General features: G+C 29.5%; 1 protein-coding gene across 1 annotated transcript; it reads right to left on the bottom strand.

The window, feature by feature from the left end:
* Positions 1-3,231: 3,231 nt before the first annotated feature.
* Positions 3,232-19,525, bottom strand: LOC107444563 (uncharacterized). The gene is made up of 4 exons (XM_087165406.1): positions 19,303-19,525; positions 11,157-11,471; positions 8,695-8,959; positions 3,232-6,576 (listed from the first exon to the last, which is right to left on the bottom strand). The coding sequence occupies exons 1-4, from the start codon at positions 19,339-19,341 to the stop codon at positions 3,701-3,703; spliced, it is 3,495 nt and encodes a 1,164-aa protein (XP_087021532.1). The 5' UTR covers positions 19,342-19,525; the 3' UTR covers positions 3,232-3,700.
* Between the last annotated feature and the right edge of the window lie 1,423 nt (positions 19,526-20,948).

The raw sequence follows: 20,948 nt of genomic DNA, 5'->3' as shown, positions 1-20,948 counted from the left end.
AATATTTTGACCTTCACTGCCGATAAGCATATGTCAGTGTAGCTGTAGACATTTGCCGGTGTAAATTGAAAATATTGAAAGTTTTATATTTAGATGTTGTTTGAAATTTTCAACTAATTACTATGAATATGTGACACGATGATATTCATCGGAGAGAATCGATATTTGGCAGAAAATAAATTTATATAGCTCGATACGAGTAAATAAAATAAAGCTTAAGTGAGACATATGCTTTTGAAAATTATTTAAGATTCTACAGTTTCTGTTTTCTAGTACTAAGACCAATGATGATAATAAAGATAAGTCATTAGATAGTGTTATTTTAATTTCAAGTTGTATCATTTTTAGCAAACTAATTTTATTATTCAATTCAAAATACTCAACACATTCCTCAAGCTTAACCCTTATAAAATTTTCATTTTTTATGTATAATTATTTTATGATAACTCAGATTTAAATAGATAATGAATGATGATTTTTTTTTTAAAATGCGTGTAGATTAAATGGGTAAAGATATTGGCAGATGTTTGTAACTGATGAGTCAATTTACAGGAGAAATTGAATACCTGAATAATTATGGATAATTGCGTACCTGAAAAATTATGGATAATTTAAAAAATCAATTAAAAAAAAGGTTGGAGAAATGTACAATTTGATGCGCTCCACTTGAGAAAGCCCAACAAAAATAAATTAGTTTCAAAGCTTGTTTCAAAATTACATCAACCATTTTCGTTGTCAACTGTTTGAAATTGTAAAATAATGTTTTCAAAAGATGTAGTGACAACGTGGCGTAGTCTGAAGACAATAATTCACAGATGCTCCAGCAAATAGTTCAGTTAGAATGGTGTGCAATACAGCATTAGTTATCACTGCCATCTGTTGATAATCTTTGTAACAATTTTTGAAACTTAGGGATAATAATACTAAGTTTCGTAAGCAAAAAATAGGAGTTTCTATTTTTTAAAAATTGATTTTTCAAACAGTCATGGTGCTCATTTTTGAGTTACCATGTTAAAAAATTGTTGAAAAAGTGTTACAGTTAAAATGGTTTTAGTACTCCTTAAAATTCAATGTCTCTAGAAAATCCGTGAATGAAAAAGTTTTTTTTTTTTAAAATTAAAAACACAAAATTATCTGCAAACTTTATGAGTATTGCTATTTTCAAGGTATGCTTTTACGTTTTGAATTTTAAAAAACTAATTATTTTTTATTCTTGTATAATTTTAAAAGTCTAGGATGAAATTACAAACATGAGAACTTTTGAGATTTAAGTCAATGAGATTAAGTCAAATTCTTGTGAACATGATTAAGAACTCCCCGTAGCAACTTGAAATTTTTCTACAGAGTTTAAATATATAAAGTAAAATTATAATAAACAGTTTGAAGTGTAAGTCTACCGACTATTTTAATGTCAATTTTAATATTTTACCTTAATGTTTGTCTTTTAATATTCGACTAAACTTTAAAAAAAAGTTTTTCTCTCTCATTATTTTATCATTTGAATTGTCTAAAGTAAGATTTTTAAAGGTTATAAAGCGAGCTTTCTGAGTCAGTTTTGTTAGATTATTGTTATTATTGCTGTATATGAAATTAATTTCATGTATGGATAGTTAAAACTTTCAAGCTTTCAGAATTTTTCGGATATTTTAAAATCTTATTAATTCTACAACTAAACTTCCAAAAAAACGACTGTCCTTTATAGTTATTTACAGCTGAAGGTATTAAGAGAAAAGGATTTCTCGGTATTAAGTGAGAAATTGCCGTTTTCGTTCTTTTTGCTTAAAGTTTAAGCATGTTATGACGTAATTTTAAAACTTTACTGAAAAAAGGGTCATTATTTAAAAATTTTAAGCGATAATATTATTAAAAAGATTTAAACTGTTAAATTTATTCATATTTTTAAAAAAAGGTTATTCTGCTTTTAAGAAGTTAATTATTTTTATTTTTTATAGTTTGTAGTGTAATTAAATAAGTGTCTAAAATTTGAAACTCATGCGTTTAATGTTTACAGAATTTTTGAGTGAAAGTTAAAAGAAGCTGACACTGCGTTGCGATGAGAAATTTTTAATACGTTTTACATGTTTTTCAAACTGGCTGGACAACTTATAAAATGACATTTTCTACCTGATTTATTTCAGAATCTTATGGATTTAGGTCTTTCAGATTTGGGAACGTTTCATTAAAAATTCTGTAAAATTGCAATAAAGTACTTTTTTTTCAAATTGAAATCCTAACTTTATAATTAGATATTTTATTAGATAGCAGATTATTTTAGATAGCAAAAAAAGTTTCACCAGAAAAAGATGGACGAAACACCTTACGAATCTTTTAGTAGAATGAACAATTTTCCATGTTATAATAATAAGATTAATTTAAATAACTAAAATAGCACTTCGTAGATAGAAATGTCTAAATCTGAATATACCAAACAGTTTCAAAAAATTATGATCTTTTAAACCTTAAAATAAACCAAAGTTAATCCCTACTTGAAAAATTTTCTCCGAATTACCATAATTTAGCTAGAAGAGCAATTGAAATCGCCTTTTAATGTTGTTTTAATTTCAACATTTGTGTGAAACTAGTTGTGCGAGAGAAAAAAAATGTATGAATAATTTTTTTAAATTACATTTTTCGGAATTTAACTTTAATGTTATTCCAATTTATTTTTAGATTTTGATTACAATTTGATTATAATTATATATTACATTACAATTATAATTTTATATTTTGACCTTAAGGCTTATGAAAACAGTACAATTTTGTGCTGTCTTCCTAGAGATATCTCAAAAATGACAGTAATGGGCTCAAATTTTTAAAACGTTTTCTTGAATAATTTATTGAGATAAAGAATACATATACGCAAAAAAGTACGTGTTTAACTAAAAACAAAGTTCGTTTATGCTTTTGTTTTCAGAATTTATATTATATTTAGAATCAATTAGTTAGATGTTATTGTTTGTTAGAACCAACTACTTTAAATTTGTGCCTCACGAGCTATTTATTAAGTTCTTAGTACTGATCTGAAATAAAAAATTAAAATCTGATCAATATTTTCAGTTCAAAGTATTATCATGAAATTACTAAACCATTTCCGAGGCCTTTTTTTAGTTATTAAAGATATTTAAATTAAATAAGATTAATTCAATAGATTAAAATTCGAAAATTTCTAATTTTTAATTTTGAGTTATGTAGCACTACAAGAAAGTAATTAAACGTTCCACCTTGTAAAAATGCTTTATTTACATAAATAAAATACAAAAATAGTAGAAATTGTTGTTGCGTTCTGAGTACTGCTTCCATACATCTGATAGACGTTTACTGTTTTGTAATCAGCTAGTAAACCAGATAGATGGCTTTACTTAGAGATATACACATTAAGCATATTTCTAAACGAATAATTCTTTTAAACTTGTCTTCAACAAGGTAAGCAATATTAGTACTCGTCACCAATAAAATGATCTTGCAATCAGAACATGAAGCCATGATGAAGGAAAGTATTTAATGAGAATTAATATGAAGCAAACTACCAATGAAAAATTGTAAATGATTTTTACATGTAGGGCAAATCCCAATGAAAATGAAAACTCCTAGAGAGGGAAAATTTTTCAATGTTCCGTATACCATTTGGAAAAGCTATACAGGTCAAGAATACCTTCGTAAATGAATAAATAATTCGGTATGTTCATGACGACCATTGCTGTTAGTTTTGAGTACTAGATTTAGTATCTACCGAAGCGCTTCCTTTTAGGCCAGTCGGTCTTGCAGACTTAAGAGCTTGAATTACTGTTTCGATATCCTTCTTCATATTTTCATCAGTTTTTGGGACTTTCTTGCCTGTTGTGTAGTCTATAATTATAACCTGTTTACCTTTCCCTGATCGCCCAGAAGTTGGTTGATTTTTATTTCCTTTAGACCCTTTCTTTGAACCAAAAACAAACACCATTTTACTACCGTTTTTCTTGCTTCCGTTTGCACCCACTCTCTTATTGGCTGGTCTTTGAGAAGACCCAGAATTGCCATTGTTTTTCGTTGGTTTCCAGCTAGTGTACATTGAATTTCCATCTTTTACCCACCCACCGAATCCACCACCTGATCCCATCCACCCTTCATTCCATTTCCAGCCATCTCTATTTCCTTGAGGATTCCATTGCCAGCCACTACTTCCAGCTCTGTTCATTTCCCAACTTCCGTTTTCACGACGATTTGCTTGAGGCTTACTTGCTCCAATTCGGGAACTTTTCTGCTTGTTATTCCCTTGTGATGCCCATGGGTTTGAATTATCGCCAGGCGATGTAATGACTTGAGGTGTTTTAATAATTATAATATATGGCACATTTTGTCCTCCATTGTTATTAATTGGCCATCCACTTAATAATCCGTTCCCCGCATTCACAATGCCCCCTTGAGCCTGAGTATTCCAAGGATTTGGGGAAGGTTGTGTATTTGGATTTCCTCCGTTAGCGTTACTCCATGTCGCTCCAGTAGAGACACCAGCATTTTGATTGTTATTGCTGCTTGGTTTCCAAGTTTTTGAAGTACCACCTCGTACACGGTTCTTCGACCTACCCCTTGCTCTACTTCTTTGATCATTTGAAATGTTACTCTTCCCTGCACCTGCTACAGAAGTTCCTCCTTGTTGCCAACCAGCTTGTGCTGCGTTTTGATTCTGTCCTACACTCCAGTCACCTACTGGCTGTTGATTTTGCCAACTTACTACTCCTTGTTGAGTTGAACCTCTGTTGTTCCAAGTAGTTGTGTGGGCTGTTGCTGGTGGAGCATTTGATTGCCATTGAGGATTTCCAGTTTGAGGACCATTATTTCCATTTTGCCACCCAACTGATGCTGTTCCAGTTTGAGGAACGACACTGTTTCCTTGCTGCTGTTTTGGTGATGCAATGTTGCCCGTTTGCCAGCCTCCGTTGTTAGGTTGAGAGGTTCCGCCACTTATTTGGTTTTTCCATTTGTTGTTTTGCTGCGTATTACCGTTAGCACCACCTTTCCTCGAACGAGATTTATTTGGATTTTGTCGACTTCTACCCGAGTTCCAACTTCCATTTTTGTTATTTTGACTGCTGCTTCCAGAAGTTCCAGCCGACTTAGTATTTGTTGGCCAAGGTCCTGCATTATTTGCTCCATTTGCAGCGACTGCTTCTTTCCAATATTGATTATTGTCGCCAATGGTCCACACATCAGGATCTGAATTTCCACCATTGTAAACTCGAGCTTCTCCTTTGCCATCCTCTGAGAATTTCCAAACAATGTATCGGCCTTGTTTAGCATCATCCCAACCCCCAGCTGGTGATGGTGTAGTAGACGATGATTCAGCTGTAGCATTTGCAGAAGTTGTCGAATTTGAAACTTCTGTATTGTTTGAAGTAACGTTTGTTTGTTTAGGAACTTCATCAGCACTTGTAACTTTCCATTCGCCATTAATATTTTCAATTTTCCATTCAACATTTCCATTTTCATCTACCAGTTTCCAACCATTTGATCCCCCATCACCTACAACTTTCCATCCCAAATTATCATCTAAATTTTCCATAGTTTGAGTGTCTTCATTATAAACCTTCCATGAGAGAGATGGGTCTGGTATACCAGGGGAGGATCCTCCATTGTTCCAGGCTTCAACATTCGCCTGTCCGTTATTCCACGGAGTAGTTGCTCCGCTTGGAATTGAATTCCATGTTCCAGAGTTTCCATTTGGTTTTGCAGCAGTTTGAGGTCCAGTCCAACTATTTCCTGCATTTTGATTCCATTGTACATTAGTATTAGGTTGTACTTTGGGTGTTTGAGGTGCAGGACCTGCTTGTTGAGGTGGTGTTTGCCATACATTACCTGGTTGTTGAGATTGAGTCCAACCAGCCCCAGAATTTGCAGGTTGTGCTTGTTTCCATGCATTTGGAGCGTTTGTTTGAGTCTTCCATTGGTTTGAGGGAGGAGCGCCGGACCCAGGAGGCCATCCATTTTGTGCTTGAGGATTAGGTGCTGGAGGTATCCAACCATTTTGAGGTTGAGCATTTGCAGCGGGAGGAGCCCACCCATTTTGAGTAGGAACGTTTACAGCTTGAGAAGGCCAACTATTAGGGGGAGGATCATTTGAAACTACTGTTGCCCAACCGTTTGGAGGAACAGGGTTCTGGTTTGGAGCCGGCCATCCATTTTGAGGAACAGGATTTTGATTTGGTGCTGCCCATCCATTTTGTACAGGTGCATTTGAATTTTGTGGAGATGCCCCGTTTTGAACAGGAGCATTAGTATTTTGAGGAGCCCACCCAGTTGAAGGAGGGATATTTCCGTTTTCTTGTTGAGCGACTGGATTTGTCCAGCCACCCGCATCATTTACTGGACCCACCCATCCACCATTAGCTGCATTATTCCACCCAGAAGCTTCGTTATCATTTGAGGAATTCTCATCTTCTTGATACTCGGCTTGAGAATCTTCGTTTACAGACGATTGGCCATTCGTCCATTGAGCAGCATTCCACCCACCAGAATTAATTCCGCCTTGTGAAGAGTCAGGAGGACCCCAATTTCCACCTTCAGGAGCTGCATTTATCCAGCCTTCAGGGATACCTTCTAAAAAATAATTAGCATTTAACAAGAATATAAATAGCTAAATTATTGCTGTGGACTTTTTAAAATATTTTAGCTGTTTGGGCGAATTGATTGTTATGTCAATATAGGATGATTAGAATAAATCCAGAGCTTCTGACAATAATTAGTTACTTCTACAAGCTATTTTCCTTAAAAATATGTGTTTCACTCGTATTTAGCATAAATAAACTTTTATAAATTATCGCAACTTTAAACATTTGTATAATAAAAAAGTTCTTAATTCGCAAAGATTTGTAAAATTTCTTAATCGATTTTAATCGCAGCTTTAATCGATTGTATACGCATTATACATAAAAAAAAGAATTAAAAGTAGCTTATCGATTGTATTATAATGTGGCATTTCATCTCAATATTAGAAATACGAATTTAGTTTATGTATTATTTTCAATTTAACACACATATAGGTTTCCGTAAATATATTAAATGCGGCATTCCAGAACGCAAAATCATTGTTAAATTTGCCTTACTGATTGAATCATCCGGTACTGTTTGAAATGTTTTGTTTCATTTTATACAAGGCGTTGTACAGCCAACCAGATTCAATGTTCAACTCCGTAGCCTTGTAATTTTGAACCCAACCAAGAAGACAGAGAAACTCCTGGATCAAGCATTCAGACAAACTATGCTTCGCGGAGGACTTTTTGATGGGACTAACCCGCCTTCGATTTACATTGAGAGGAAAAATACGAAATCCTCCCATGATTAGCCCGATGGCAAGGGGATTCTAATCCATGATCCGCCTACTACTAAGGATATTTTACATCAGCCACCTCTGGGATTCGATTATGGGCCACCTCATTGAGAGGCTGATGCTCTAGCCACTGAGCCACCGCGACTCAATCTGAAATTTTTAATATATCTCACATTTCCTAGACCAAGAATAAAATGACCATCGGATATAATAGTTTGCTAAAAAACGCCAATCCATACAATTACTAGGCATTAGATAGATAGCCGAAATTTCATATGTTACCACGAAAACACACAAGTCGTAAATATGTACATATTTTATATCCCAGCTAATCTGCAGTTTAGCTAGGGTGATTCGTTAAAGTGCGGAATCAAGCTTTTCCCGAAATTCACCTTGGCTATTTACGTTTTAATGTTTTCCATATCGTTATTTGGAAACCTTTATTATCAAGTTTGAAAGTCTGTTTCTCTCATTCTGTCAATTAATTTGTTGATTGTTTGATTCCATTGACTTGATTCTTCAGATTAGAAAAAAAAAATAAAAAAATAGTAATAATATTTAATAATATTTTAATTTACTGTAATAATATTTTAAGCCATTTGATTTTTTAATTAATTTTTTTTAAAAAGTTATTGATGGTTTTAGACAGCGAAAAATATATAAATAACATTATGTTAATTTAAGCAGGAAGAAACTTTGCTGCTCTTTCAGCAAGATTTTATTTTCACTTTAACTAGTGCCTTGCAAGCAATGTGCAAACTATATAAGTAATTTTCAGATTAACTAGATAATTTGAGAAATGAAACAATTTTTATGGCACTTTACCGGATCAGCCTAGTTTATCTATATAATCTGTAGATTAGCTGATTTCTACACTTAAGTCGTTACAACATATACCGAACAGCCATTACATTATGACCACCCTGCACCAACTGGTCCTGCAATTCCCTCACATTGCGAGGGAGTAGCGTGGCAGCACGAATTTGGTTTTCCAAGTAGGACCACAAATGCTCTATTAGATTAAGGTCAGGTGAATTTGGGGGCCAAGACATGACTTGAAAGTCACTGGAATGTTCCTCGAACCAATCCATGACGATTCGACCCTTATGAGACGGTGCATTATCCTGTTGGTAAGCACCATCGCCCGCAGGAAAAACTGTTGCCATGAATGTGTGAACCTGGTCTGCAACTATGTTCAAGTAGCTTACAGACGTCAGGGATTGTTCTATGAGGATTATGGGTCCTAATGTGCCCCATGAAAATATTGTTCTTGGGCGAGAAACCATGAAAACCTGGGCGAGCCCATTGTTATGCATAACTATAATTGCTTGTAAATATTATTTATTTAAGCATTTTAGGACATACATGAAAGCTTTACAGATACTTACCTATGGTCCAACCAGGTGGTGGGTTATTTTGCCCCGGTTTCCAAACAACATACTGTTGTTCGTTATTTTTGTTAGCTTCCCCTGCAGCATTTTGAACAGGCTGTGGATTTTGAACAGGCGCTGGTTGTGATACTTCCTTTTGCCATTGAGGATACCCATTAGTTTGGGATGGACGCGACCAGATATCTTGACTGTTGCCACCACGAGTGAATTTCCATGCGATATTTTTTTCCTCACTCTGCCCATTGTTGCCATTTGTCGAATCCTTTAAAAAATCATAATTTAAATATTTGCAAAAATTACTTGAAATAAATGAAGCAGTCATGTTAAAGTTTTTTTTTGAAGTATTTTCCAAAAGTAAGGAAAAGAAATTAAAATGATGTATGATAAATGTGTATGTCAATTTTAGAAAAGAAGTTGCGACTGGTTAAAATGCATTTAATAACAAAATGTTAATGAAATAGAATAAATTTAGGACTGAATTCTTCTTTTAATATATGCTCAATATTGCGTCAATAGGCATTTATTTGTTCAATATCTGCGTTCCAAAAAATATATATGTTTTTTGATGCTCAGTTAACGCTAAAAAAAGAAAATTGTAAAACTGAAGACTCTGTTGCTGCATTTTCAGTCGATTCTGTTGCAGCAATTTTGTATCTTTATCATAACACAAAAAATAACGGATTAAAACCGTTTCTCACTGTTATAGGTGCATTGTTATTGGCCAAAAAAAACCCATCATAGAATCCTTGGATAGAAGTTCCGTATATTTTTGTAATCAGCATTGGGTTAAAAAAGAATAATAAAGGTAAGTTTTACCTGCAAAATATTTCTTTATCATTCATTCTTAGAACTATTTTTTCTACCATCATTTCGTTCTTTAATTTTATTATTATTCTCAAGTAAAGGGTTAAAGCTAAAAGCAGTATTCCTTTATTATAAAGTAAGCCTCATTGCCTCATTATGAAAATTTTATGATAAAACTAAATAAAATGATACATTGTTTAATAACCGTTTTACAATTATTAAACAGTAAATAGACTCTATTTAATTTTGTAATAAGATGCATTTAATTTTATAAAAGTTTCATGTTAAACTAAGTTCAGTCAACTTTGAAATAATAGGTGCAAATTTGTAAAGTAATTTTAAGAATTAACTTTCCACACTATTACTGAATAATTTCTTAGGAAAAAAAACTTTAACGAATTTAACGAGTTTTTTTTTTGGTAATTAAAAATTAAATAGTAGTTCAAAAAATAAAATTGTAGATGAAGTTAGACAGAGCAAAATTATTACGTTTAAATTTTATTCTAAAGAAATCGAGAACCAAATCTGTGTTAAACTTTGTATCTTTTAAAAGGCATTTTTTTCTTTTTACCTAACGATCTGTCATCTTACTAAAATGATTGCATAGTAATCATAAGGCTGATGAGCGAACGTTCAGTGGGTTTAACATGCTAAGGTTTGTTCGCAAAATTTATTTATATACTTTATACACTGAAAGTTTTTAAAGTTAATTTTTTTTACATCAGAGTAATGCACTGAGATCGATAAAATTTCGTCAGACGGAACGTATCTGCCGGCTCGTGTAACTGGATTCACATAAACAAATATTTCGTGCTACATATGAGTAAAGAAAAACGTCGTGAATAAAGCAGATTCCATTTCTGTCAGCTTATTTTGAATGGGAGTTAGGACGCAAATCTATGCGGGAGTGGCAGCATGGATTATCTTCTGTACCTTTATTTGTTCATTTTTGTACCGTTATTTGCGCTTTATTCATATTATTTTGATTTATGAATTCATATACGTCGTAATTCTGAAAAACACGAATCATAAAAAATAATTCTTGAATGGTTGCTGTTGTATACTGAAAGCGTCACTACTTCCAAAATATAACAAGGTTAGGTATCACTTACCTTGCTGTGCTGTTCTTAATGATTCGAAGCAATAAGACTAACCTTACTCTTTTGTTTCCGGGATTGACATACAATATATTTAATAATAAAGATCTATAATGACCGCCAATTTGAATAACTATAAAAATATTTATTGGATTGATTAACAAATATGACGATGATGAATTTACATTAATGAAATATGATATATAATAGCTAAGAGATGATGAAACGTTTTTGTCAGTTGTTTGAGCGGCAAAGCGCGTTCCTCGTTTTTTTACATCTACTGTTTTTAAAAGCTATCTAGTCCTATTCGTGTTCTGCCGCTAGGGGGCTCGGGCTGCAACAGTTGCCATCAATCGCTTTTTATGAATACTTTTTTTAAAAGTAAATACGCTCTTAAAAAGCGTAAATCAATTAAATATTGCTGTTATTGGATATTTCAACTTTAAGTCACACACCAGTAAATATGTTAGCAGTAAAAAACATTGTATAAGCATGCATCGACGTTCAAAATATCTTTGAATCAAATGTGTAGTTTTTAAATTAAATTTTATTACATACTTGAGGCTGCTCAATTTCCTGATTTGCAGATGGCCGACTTCTCTGAGATTCAAATCTTCCAAAAGCTGGCTGCTCAGTTGTGGCATCGTTTAAATTGTTTTCGTTCGTAACAGTCGAAGTAGGAAGTGCTGAGTCTGCTGCTGTCAAAGTGGTGCTTTCATCTTCAGTTGCAAATGACGCTACACTCGGAAAAGTTGTGGCAAAAGTATTAGAATTTTCCGTCGTAGTGAAGTCGGTACTTGGGGAGAAAGTTGTTGTTTGAGATGATGCAAACTTCACATGCGTGAGAAAAAATAAACTAAAAAAATAACACCACTGTAAAAAAGAAAATTAAATAATTAATTATTTGAAATGTAGCCATAATCTTTCAGTTCATCACAAAAAGAAATTTTCATAAAGTTTTGATTTCGAACATAATTAATATAATAAAAAAGTTATCCGTTTCCTGAAGCAAATGTATTTAAAAGTAAGTTAAAAATAATTTTAAAAAAGTTTCTCAGAATAGTATAAAGGGTAAATTCACCATTCAGTTACAAAAATATTACTGCAAACTGTATTAGAAAATTATATTATTTGACATAAAGTAAGTAACTTCTTGTAATTTTTTTAACAGTCAACAATTTTTTTTAAAAATGCTATGTAGTTCATCACTTATTATCTGATCGAAATGACTTTTCATGTGAACTTAATTTCTCCTTCAAAACATAGAATTATTCATAATTTTATTTCTTTATTTATATCTCGCAATGGCAATTGAAATGTAAAGTTTAGTATTTAGATTTATAATGTCTAATAATAAATGCTGATTAGGTAGGTTGATTATATTTATAAAGCATTTTTTGAAATCGTTCGACTTCAATTCTGCATTAGTTTCTTCTTGTTCCGTGACGTCACGTTGTTGCCCCCAATTTTACCTTCACCTAAATTACCCACATTATATGAAAAAGACAATAAAATTTCTTACAGTACAATTTCTTCTAATTTAATATTTCTAAAATTACTTAAATTTCTTAAATTATTGAAACAAACAACAAATTAATTGCCAAACGATAATCATTAACAGTTATTATTGCAATGAGTTTTACAAGCATTTAATCGTTTGCATTTTTATAGTGGATATCTTCTGCCATTAATCATTATTTTAATATGATTGAAATTAAAAAATATAGTGGCAAATGATGTTTCAAAAAATGTGTTCTTCAGAAATTTAAAAGCTTTATAAACATACTAGGTTTTGGAAGATTGCTCTAAGAGTTAAGAGGTAAAATTATTCTTTTTAATTCTTAGTTTATCAAAATTTAATTCCATAACAATTAGAAATCATCTTCAAATTCTCAGAAATTGTTATAAATGTAGTATATTTGTATAAATGTTATCAAAAGCTGAAAAGTTATTAAAAATGAAAGCAATTATAATTTAGGATATAATTATAATTTAAGATAGAATAAAAATTTATGTTATAACTTAAATAATAAATAAATTAAAAAAATTTGTATTCTATTATAAATTCTATTATAATACTTATAACTGGTTTGACATTATATTTACCGATATTTTTTTAATTAAAATTTTTTTTATGTGAAATTACTTGTACCTATTATTATTTTAATATTTAAAATAAAAATGTTTATTCAAGTATTAATAACGTATCCTTATTCTTTTTAAGTTTTATAATTATGTTCCAAAATTTATTCCAAATCTTTAGAATCAATAATTTTAATTAAAGTTTTGAAATGAATACCCGATTTTTTTTCATAATTACACAAGGAAAGTTATTTTATTGTGACAAAAAATTTGATGAATTTCAACTAAATTGAAAAAATAGTCGGGTTATAAAGAGCGGAACAGTAAGTAAAAAAAAAAAAAACAATTAAAACTTTTGCAATTACTTTTTGTTAATGATGAATTAAAAAATCAGGTTCTATAACGAATGATAAATGTGTAATAGGATCTTAGAAAAAAAGTTGAAACTGGTTAAAATACACGTAATATAAAAATGTTAATGAAATAAAAATAAATTAAGGGCTTAATTCATTTTTAATATATGCTCAATATCGTGCAAATAGGCAATTTATTTGTCCAATTTCCTTGCTCATTAAAATTTCATTAAATTAAAGTCTGCGAAAGAGACTTTTCAGGACAAGTGATGCAAAGGAAAGGCATCATTCTTTTTGCAGTTCAGTGACTTTATTCAAGTGAAATGATGAAAAACTGAAAGTAAACTTAATTTTATGACATAAAGAAGAATAATTGTATACACATCATTTGAAATAAGAGCGCAATTGACTAACATGACTTCTTCCGCTAAGTGACCTGTAACTAATTTTTATAGGGTAATTTCTTACTAGGTAGTAGTCACTTAGTTAAAAATAATATGAATAATAAGTATCTTTCTAAAATGGATCTGTTAGAGATGTGTTCCAACATTTTAAATTTATGCGTTCATAAAATCTGCAAATTAAACGTAACCGAATAAATGGAAATAGAGAACTTTCAACCGATCCGTTATAGAAAGGAACCTGATAAATACGTGAAGCACAGAAATTAATAATGGATTTTCTCCTTAAAAGAAGTAACGAAACAGTTAATGCATGAAATCCCTTTTATATTTATAGAACTTATGACAGGTATATTTTATTTATTTACTTTACTTATGGATTTACAGATGGAAAATATAAAATGAACCGTATACTAGGCCGTATATATATATATATATATATATATATATATATATATATATATATATATATATATATATATATATATATATATATATATATATATATATATATATATATATATATATATATATATATATATATATATATATATATATATATATATATATATATATATATATATATATATATATATATATATATATATATATATATATATATATATATATATATATATATATATATATATATATATATATATATATATATATATATATATATATATATATATATATATATATATATATATATATATATATATATATATATATATATATATATATATATATATATATATATATATATATATATATATATATATATATATATATATATATATATATATATATATATATATATATATATATATATATATATATATATATATATATATATATATATATATATATATATATATATATATATATATATATATATATATATATATATATATATATATATATAAAATAAATTCTATGTTTAATTAAGTGCTACCACCTAGTATATCCTACAGTGATTTTTTTTAAGATTAAGTGTCATGTATAATGTATAAATGCAATACTTTCAGCAAATATATTATATTACAGGGATGGCCAAGCTCCTTGATAGTCGAGCCATTTTTCAAAATTTGAAATTTTTCGCGAGCCGCAAATTAATAGGCATTTAAAACGTATACAAAAAAGGTGTTATTATTTTTTTTACATAAATTATATTTATTGAAAACATTTAAATAAAAGTAAAAAATCTGTGTATTGAATTTAAATATTAAACACATTTGTTTTACTTCTCTTGATAATTCTTTAAAATTAATGAATAATTGATGACAGCACTTGTCAGTAATTCTTTGAGATGCTAGTTAGTTTATACTGATCAGTGTTTGGAATTCCCGAATTTTAAAGAGGAATAAAATGATTCACATAAGTACGTTGTTCCGAATATTGAAATAATTCGACAAGCAGCCTTTTTTAATTTAGGATACTTCGATTCTGGTACAAATTTCCAAAATTCAGTAATCGACGTTGACTTATATTTTAATTGTAGAGCTTGATCTTCTTGCATCTCCATTAATTCTAATTCTCCAGATGCTTTTAGTGTCATATTTATATTGGAAATGGAAAACTTACCTTGAATTGAACAACATTGCACTTAGTCTTTCATATTTGTTCTCAATAATTTAAAAGACATTTTGAAACACATACGGAACGATAATAATTTAAAAGGGAACTCGGGTACATTTATCGAGAGCCACAAATAATCCTTCAAAGAGCCGCATGTGGCTCGCGAGCTGCAGGTTGGCATATATTATATCTGATCTTGATTCCAATATCTCAAATTTAATCTTGACATAAATTTGCATTATATGTTTCGATATATTTATTGTTCTGGACCAGGGAGAGGCTTATCGACAGGATAGTGCTTGATCATTATAAATTACACTCTCACATAGGAGAAGAGGATAGGTATTGGACCCTTATTGTATGCTTGGGAATTTTATTTTACTATCGCACACCTCCTGGAAGTTCAAATCGTATGCTGTTAAGAGTGGGGATTATAAACTGAAGCAATTACTGAGCTCAGTTTATCACTGTCCGCACTGTATCGTCGAGTTATAAATTTTATTTCATGTTTATACTTGCTACACTGGTTATACATATGGTCAGACGTTTCAAGTTTGACTATTGTGGTAATGGAATTTTTTTTAATTGCTTGGCTTTATTCAATTCTATGATTTCCTAAACTATTTTTTTGTTAGCATCCTTATCTCTTAGTGTTTGAGTGAAAAATTCAATAATCAAAATTTGTAGTTACAAAAAAAGGAACAAAAATTTTAAAATGAGTTCTATGTTTACATAGCCAAAAACAATTACCAATTTTGTAACCAATGTTGATTTTACTGAAAAACTGCGTTAATATTGATTTTACTAAAAAATGTCTCAAGTCGTTAAAGTAAATTGTTTTGGAAGAGTAATTTGATAAATCACAAATTTTTAATTAAATGTTTTCTAATAGTTGTTTATATAACACTTTTAAAATCAAATGAAATATTTCAAGTCACGTTTTGGATAATAAATTGTTACGAAAGAATGTTTTTAAATTTTTGCAAAATTTGTGATCTAATTTGTAAATTTATCTTTTTAAATGTAACTATAAAGTTTCTTATAATTTAATATTAAAAAACAGTCCTAAACCAAAACTTTTTAGATAGAAAAAATATGTTTGTTTCGAAAACACAATATTTTTAAATTTGTTGCTGGTCTAAATGAATAGAAAATTAGTATTATTTAGAAAGGTCCGTAGTTCTTAATGAACCATTAATGTAATAAAAAGTTATTTAAAAGAGTGGAATGTTTCGTTTACTGGCTGTGAGCTACCTTATAATTAAAGGACAGCCGATATTTTATTTCTTTATGTATCAACGCCTATTTTTGAAAATACGTCATCTAGAATTTCTTGCTCACATTTTCATCATCATCATTAAAATAAATAAAAGTACATAAAAGCATTGTAAGCTAATGTGAAATCTTCTCAATATATCCTGGAACAAAATAGTTAAGGCATTTTGCTCTTGAAAAATTTCGAATTTTATGAGATTAGATGAAAAACAAATTTTTTTTTTTTCTGAATTACAAATTGCTCCATTCCCATTGCGTGAGAGAGTGAATAAATTTCCCATAGTTTAATAAATGTGAAGCCTTATGACACGTGTTCTGTCATATTATTTCCTCCAAATTTATCGAAGCATCTCCTGCCCATTACGATGAAATGTAAGTGGGTCGTTTTTATTCCTACGTTTTTGATGCTATTACGTTTCTCAACATGTTATCGTTTCCCTTGTCAATCAATCACTGATTGCTTAATATATCATATATCTTCAGTTTTTTATTTTTATATGTTCCATGCTCTGAATTAAAAAGAAATTTATAAGTATTGACATTTTTTTTAAATAAAAAAAAATTTGAATTATTGAAAAAACTTAGTTGTGAATAAACACTCTTAATTTGTTTCACCATCATTCTGAATTAAATCGAAATTTATAATATTTAGTGAAAAAAAATGGAATCATGAAAAAATAAAATTTTATCGATATTTGTTGTTCCAAAACTTTCATGAATTAAAATAACAATCAATATAACTAAATCGCAATGTTGGAACCGAAATGGTTTTGGGTATAGAATACTAGCTTAGCTTTCGTTTCAAGCTAGCCTTCTTCGAATGAAAATCAAGATGACAGTAGGTTGATTCATAATTTCTTATACTGATCCCGAAGCATAGCAATGATAGTGGCAAATACAATGACAAATAGTTCTGAAGTTAAAGTTAACTTCCATCAGGTTAACCGTTGGAGGGTTAATTAGATTTCATCTTTATATATTGCAAATGAGTATTAGTTTCTCTCCAATAGTCCTCTACGAAGGTTTCCTTACTTTCATGTTAAAGCTACAAAGTTATAGAGTCCAACACACTGACTTTGTGAATCAAAACTAGAACACCGGTGATAAAATATAATATAAATTTCGTCATTAGAAACGTTAGCAATTAATTAAAAAATCAAATATTTTAACAATATTTAACACTAAAATTCGTATTAAAATAAATCCAAAATTTTTTGAGGTATTTATTATTTTCCTATAAAATTAATTACAAGAAAACAAAGTGAGCATTAGAACTGGACTGTTATAATCAAGCTGGAAACCATTAAGAGGAATGAATCGAAATGTGATAGAAATTTAAAACCAATTAAAACAACTGAGATGCAACAGTAAAATAAGTGTTTCTTAGATTTCCTAATGTTCATAATTTTATTATTAACGAAAGAAAGTCAAAATTAATTTTTTCTCTTTCTTTAAGAAAATGTAGATTATAAAATGTTAATATCATCAAATCTTATGAAACATTCAAAATTTGTTTTTATTATTAACTTAGTTAAAAATTAAGATTTATCAAATTTCAGTCGAGTTTTTTTTTCTACGGCCTATTTCTAAATTCAAAAGGCCTATTATCCTAAAGACCCTGAAAGCAACTTCTTTAAACTTTCTCGACCTCGTAAATTGAAATCTGCTAATTATAATAATGTTAAAAATGCAATTAAGTAAGACAAATGAAATGCTTAATGATTCGCAGTAAAACTTCCGTTTCAAACTGAAAGAATTAATTTTGAAAAATTTATCGATTTTACAGGGTACAACAAAACTAAGCTTTCAAGTATTTACACGAAATCTTTATATTTAAAATACTATATTAATCTTAAGTTAAATTTGACTTTTTCTGCTATTCCATCAGGTATTACATTATAGCTGCAAGCCCGGAAATTCTAGGTTCCCTGAATATTTAAAGCGTTAGCCAAATAACAATTTAAGGTAAACTTAATATGTTTAATTTTCCGGCTCTTAAAAGCTTCTCTGCCCACTTAATAGGTTTTATATATATGCTTGAGTTGTTTGCATGCAGGGGTGGGCAAAATTATTCTAATTTAAATGCGTTAAATCAATAATAAACTGTTGAATTATAAAATTTACTACCATTCTAAGTATTCAAATCCAATAAATCGGAACAGGCTGGCAAGTATACATATATACTGCTGCAATTTATTTTTACTTTTACTTTTCAGTCAAAATCTTCACACCAAGAACAAACAAAATTTCATTCGGTATGATTTTAGGTGCTAAATTTCATTAAAATATTTGAAATAATTAAGTTGGAAACATTGGTTTACGTATGTCCCTTATAATACAAAGCACATCTTTCAATTACCTCGAATTATTGTTTAATGGAAAGTATTAATTATTGAAATTGTTATAAGTATAAAAATTATAATTAGTGTTAGAAGAAAGAAAAAATTGACTATTCCAACTAATAAAAATTAATTGGTAGATAAAAAATTATTCAATTACATTTAAGGTGATTTTAATAACTTGTAAGGCTATTTGAAAAGTTTTTCAAAATTAAAGAAAAACTATCTACTTCATAAACTAACGCATCTGATATATTTTTATGACATTATAAAAATTAATGGTGGTTAGAAGTCTTATTTAATTTAGTTTTAGAATTATATATTTTGATATGGTTCAAGGTTTAAATTTATTTAGCTTTAGTAAATATTATCTCCAAGATTTCTAAGAACCTCTAAGAAACCTCCATCTCTAAGAAACTTAAAAGTCTAAATTTGATAAAATTAAAATTCTAAACTTCTCTTCTAATAAATAAAGAGCAGTTTAATAAAGAGCAGTAATATACAATTAAAATAAATGGAAATATTATATTGGTTTTTAAAAACTGCTTGAAATAGACTTTAATTTGTATTACAATATTTTATTGTATTGTATAGAGAAAAAAAAAATTGTTAATGACACTTTTAAGTTTTCATTTACAGAACAGCTAAGAATTTTTTATCATATAAAATCACTTACCCAAATGTGATCAAATCTACTCATATTGTATATTTTCATTATGAATCCGCACAAAATAAGCGCAAAAATAATCTCACTCTTTAAAAGTTCGCACAAAAGAACATCACTTAGAAAATTATTCAACGATGTTTTATGACTACGATTAAAAACTAATAAGAACAATATCGGGAAGTTGTTCACTTAATGTTCGTATCATCTTACTATTCCTCAAGACAAAAGAAATGTGATCGGGAGGTTGTTCCGATCGACGATTTTTGTACCAGGTAAATGGGAGCAGGGGTTGTCAGACAACTGTAAATTTATGGCAATTTCGTTGCGAGACATTTTTAACGATTTTCCGCCATTTCATTCACTTTTCCACTCATTTGGACAGTGGGATTGTTAGAATATTTTAGAATTTTCGTTTCTCATTGTATGACAGAGGGATGATCAGGGGAAGGATCATTTTCCAGATGAGAATTGTTTTATGAATAGATGATTTTAATCTGTTCACGGTTAAGGTTTTTTCTTTTTTAGAAATCTCACGTAATCTCTGTGGTGTAGACTCATTTTTAGAAGGTCATTGTTTATTTGTATTGACTTGTTCGGAATAGTTTTTGCCCCCAGTTTCAGTCGACATTTCAAAGATAAATTTGTCCTTTTTTATGACTGAATCTTTTATTTAATTTTTCTAATAATTTTATGGATGAATTTTCATAGAATATTGAAATGCCGTTTAAAAATAAATTTGTAAACTATTCTGCGTAATTAATATTGTCGCTCTTTATGATTTCGGCATATAAAACAATAATAGATTAAGTGATATTCAAAATGTTACCCTAGGATTAGTGTTTTATTTTTTATTGAGTGAAGCTTTTGTAAGAAAATACGGCACAGTTAGAAACTAAATAACGAAAAATAAATTTATTCATATTCAATTAAGGCATAACTTTAAAAAAAATCTCGTAACTGTGCAATAAATTAAATGTGATTTTAGGTACGAATTACTTTTAAAGTATTTCACATTAAATATGTTTGAAAAAATAAATTTCATTTTTACTTGATTTGAAGGTTTAATAATCTTTATTTTATCGTTAAACATTAAAAAATTTTGATATGAGGAGAAACATTACTCTCCCCTATGCGGTGAGCATCACCAAAAATATTTATTTCAGTGACAGATATAAATACTTTTCATGATACTCACTTTTGTAAAAAAGGGAATTTTTTTTTATCTGCAATTAATCTGTTCTAATGTTGCTTTTGACATTATTTACATAGCACATATTTCAAATAGAGCCAACTTGGTAGTGAGCGATGCGAGCTTGCTTCCCAAAGCGATTGGCTACCGTTAGCAAGTGACGAACGGTATTCACTAATATTAAAAATTAGCCTTTGAAAAAATATATTTCTAAAAGAGAAGAAAAAATTATCTTTCCCTCAAACTACTTTTAGTGGCTTTGCTTAACTATTTTCAGTGTCTGAAAAAGAAAAGAAAATTATCTTTTCCTTTAACTACTTTTTGGTGGCTTTGTTTAATTATTTTCAGAGTCTAAAAAAGAAAAAATTATCTTTCCCTCAAACTACTACTGTCAAAACTACCAGAATATGGTAAAATTTACGGTGTTTCTGTCACGGGAACACCAAAAAGTTTGATCATTATTACC

The sequence above is a fragment of the Parasteatoda tepidariorum genome, chromosome 1 (assembly GCF_982258835.1).
Source record: "Parasteatoda tepidariorum strain Cologne lab strain chromosome 1, Ptep-v5.0, whole genome shotgun sequence".
NCBI classification, from domain to species: Eukaryota; Metazoa; Arthropoda; class Arachnida; order Araneae; family Theridiidae; genus Parasteatoda; species Parasteatoda tepidariorum.
Note: the sequence above shows the minus strand (reverse complement) of the source record. Positions and strands in the feature narration are given on the sequence as shown.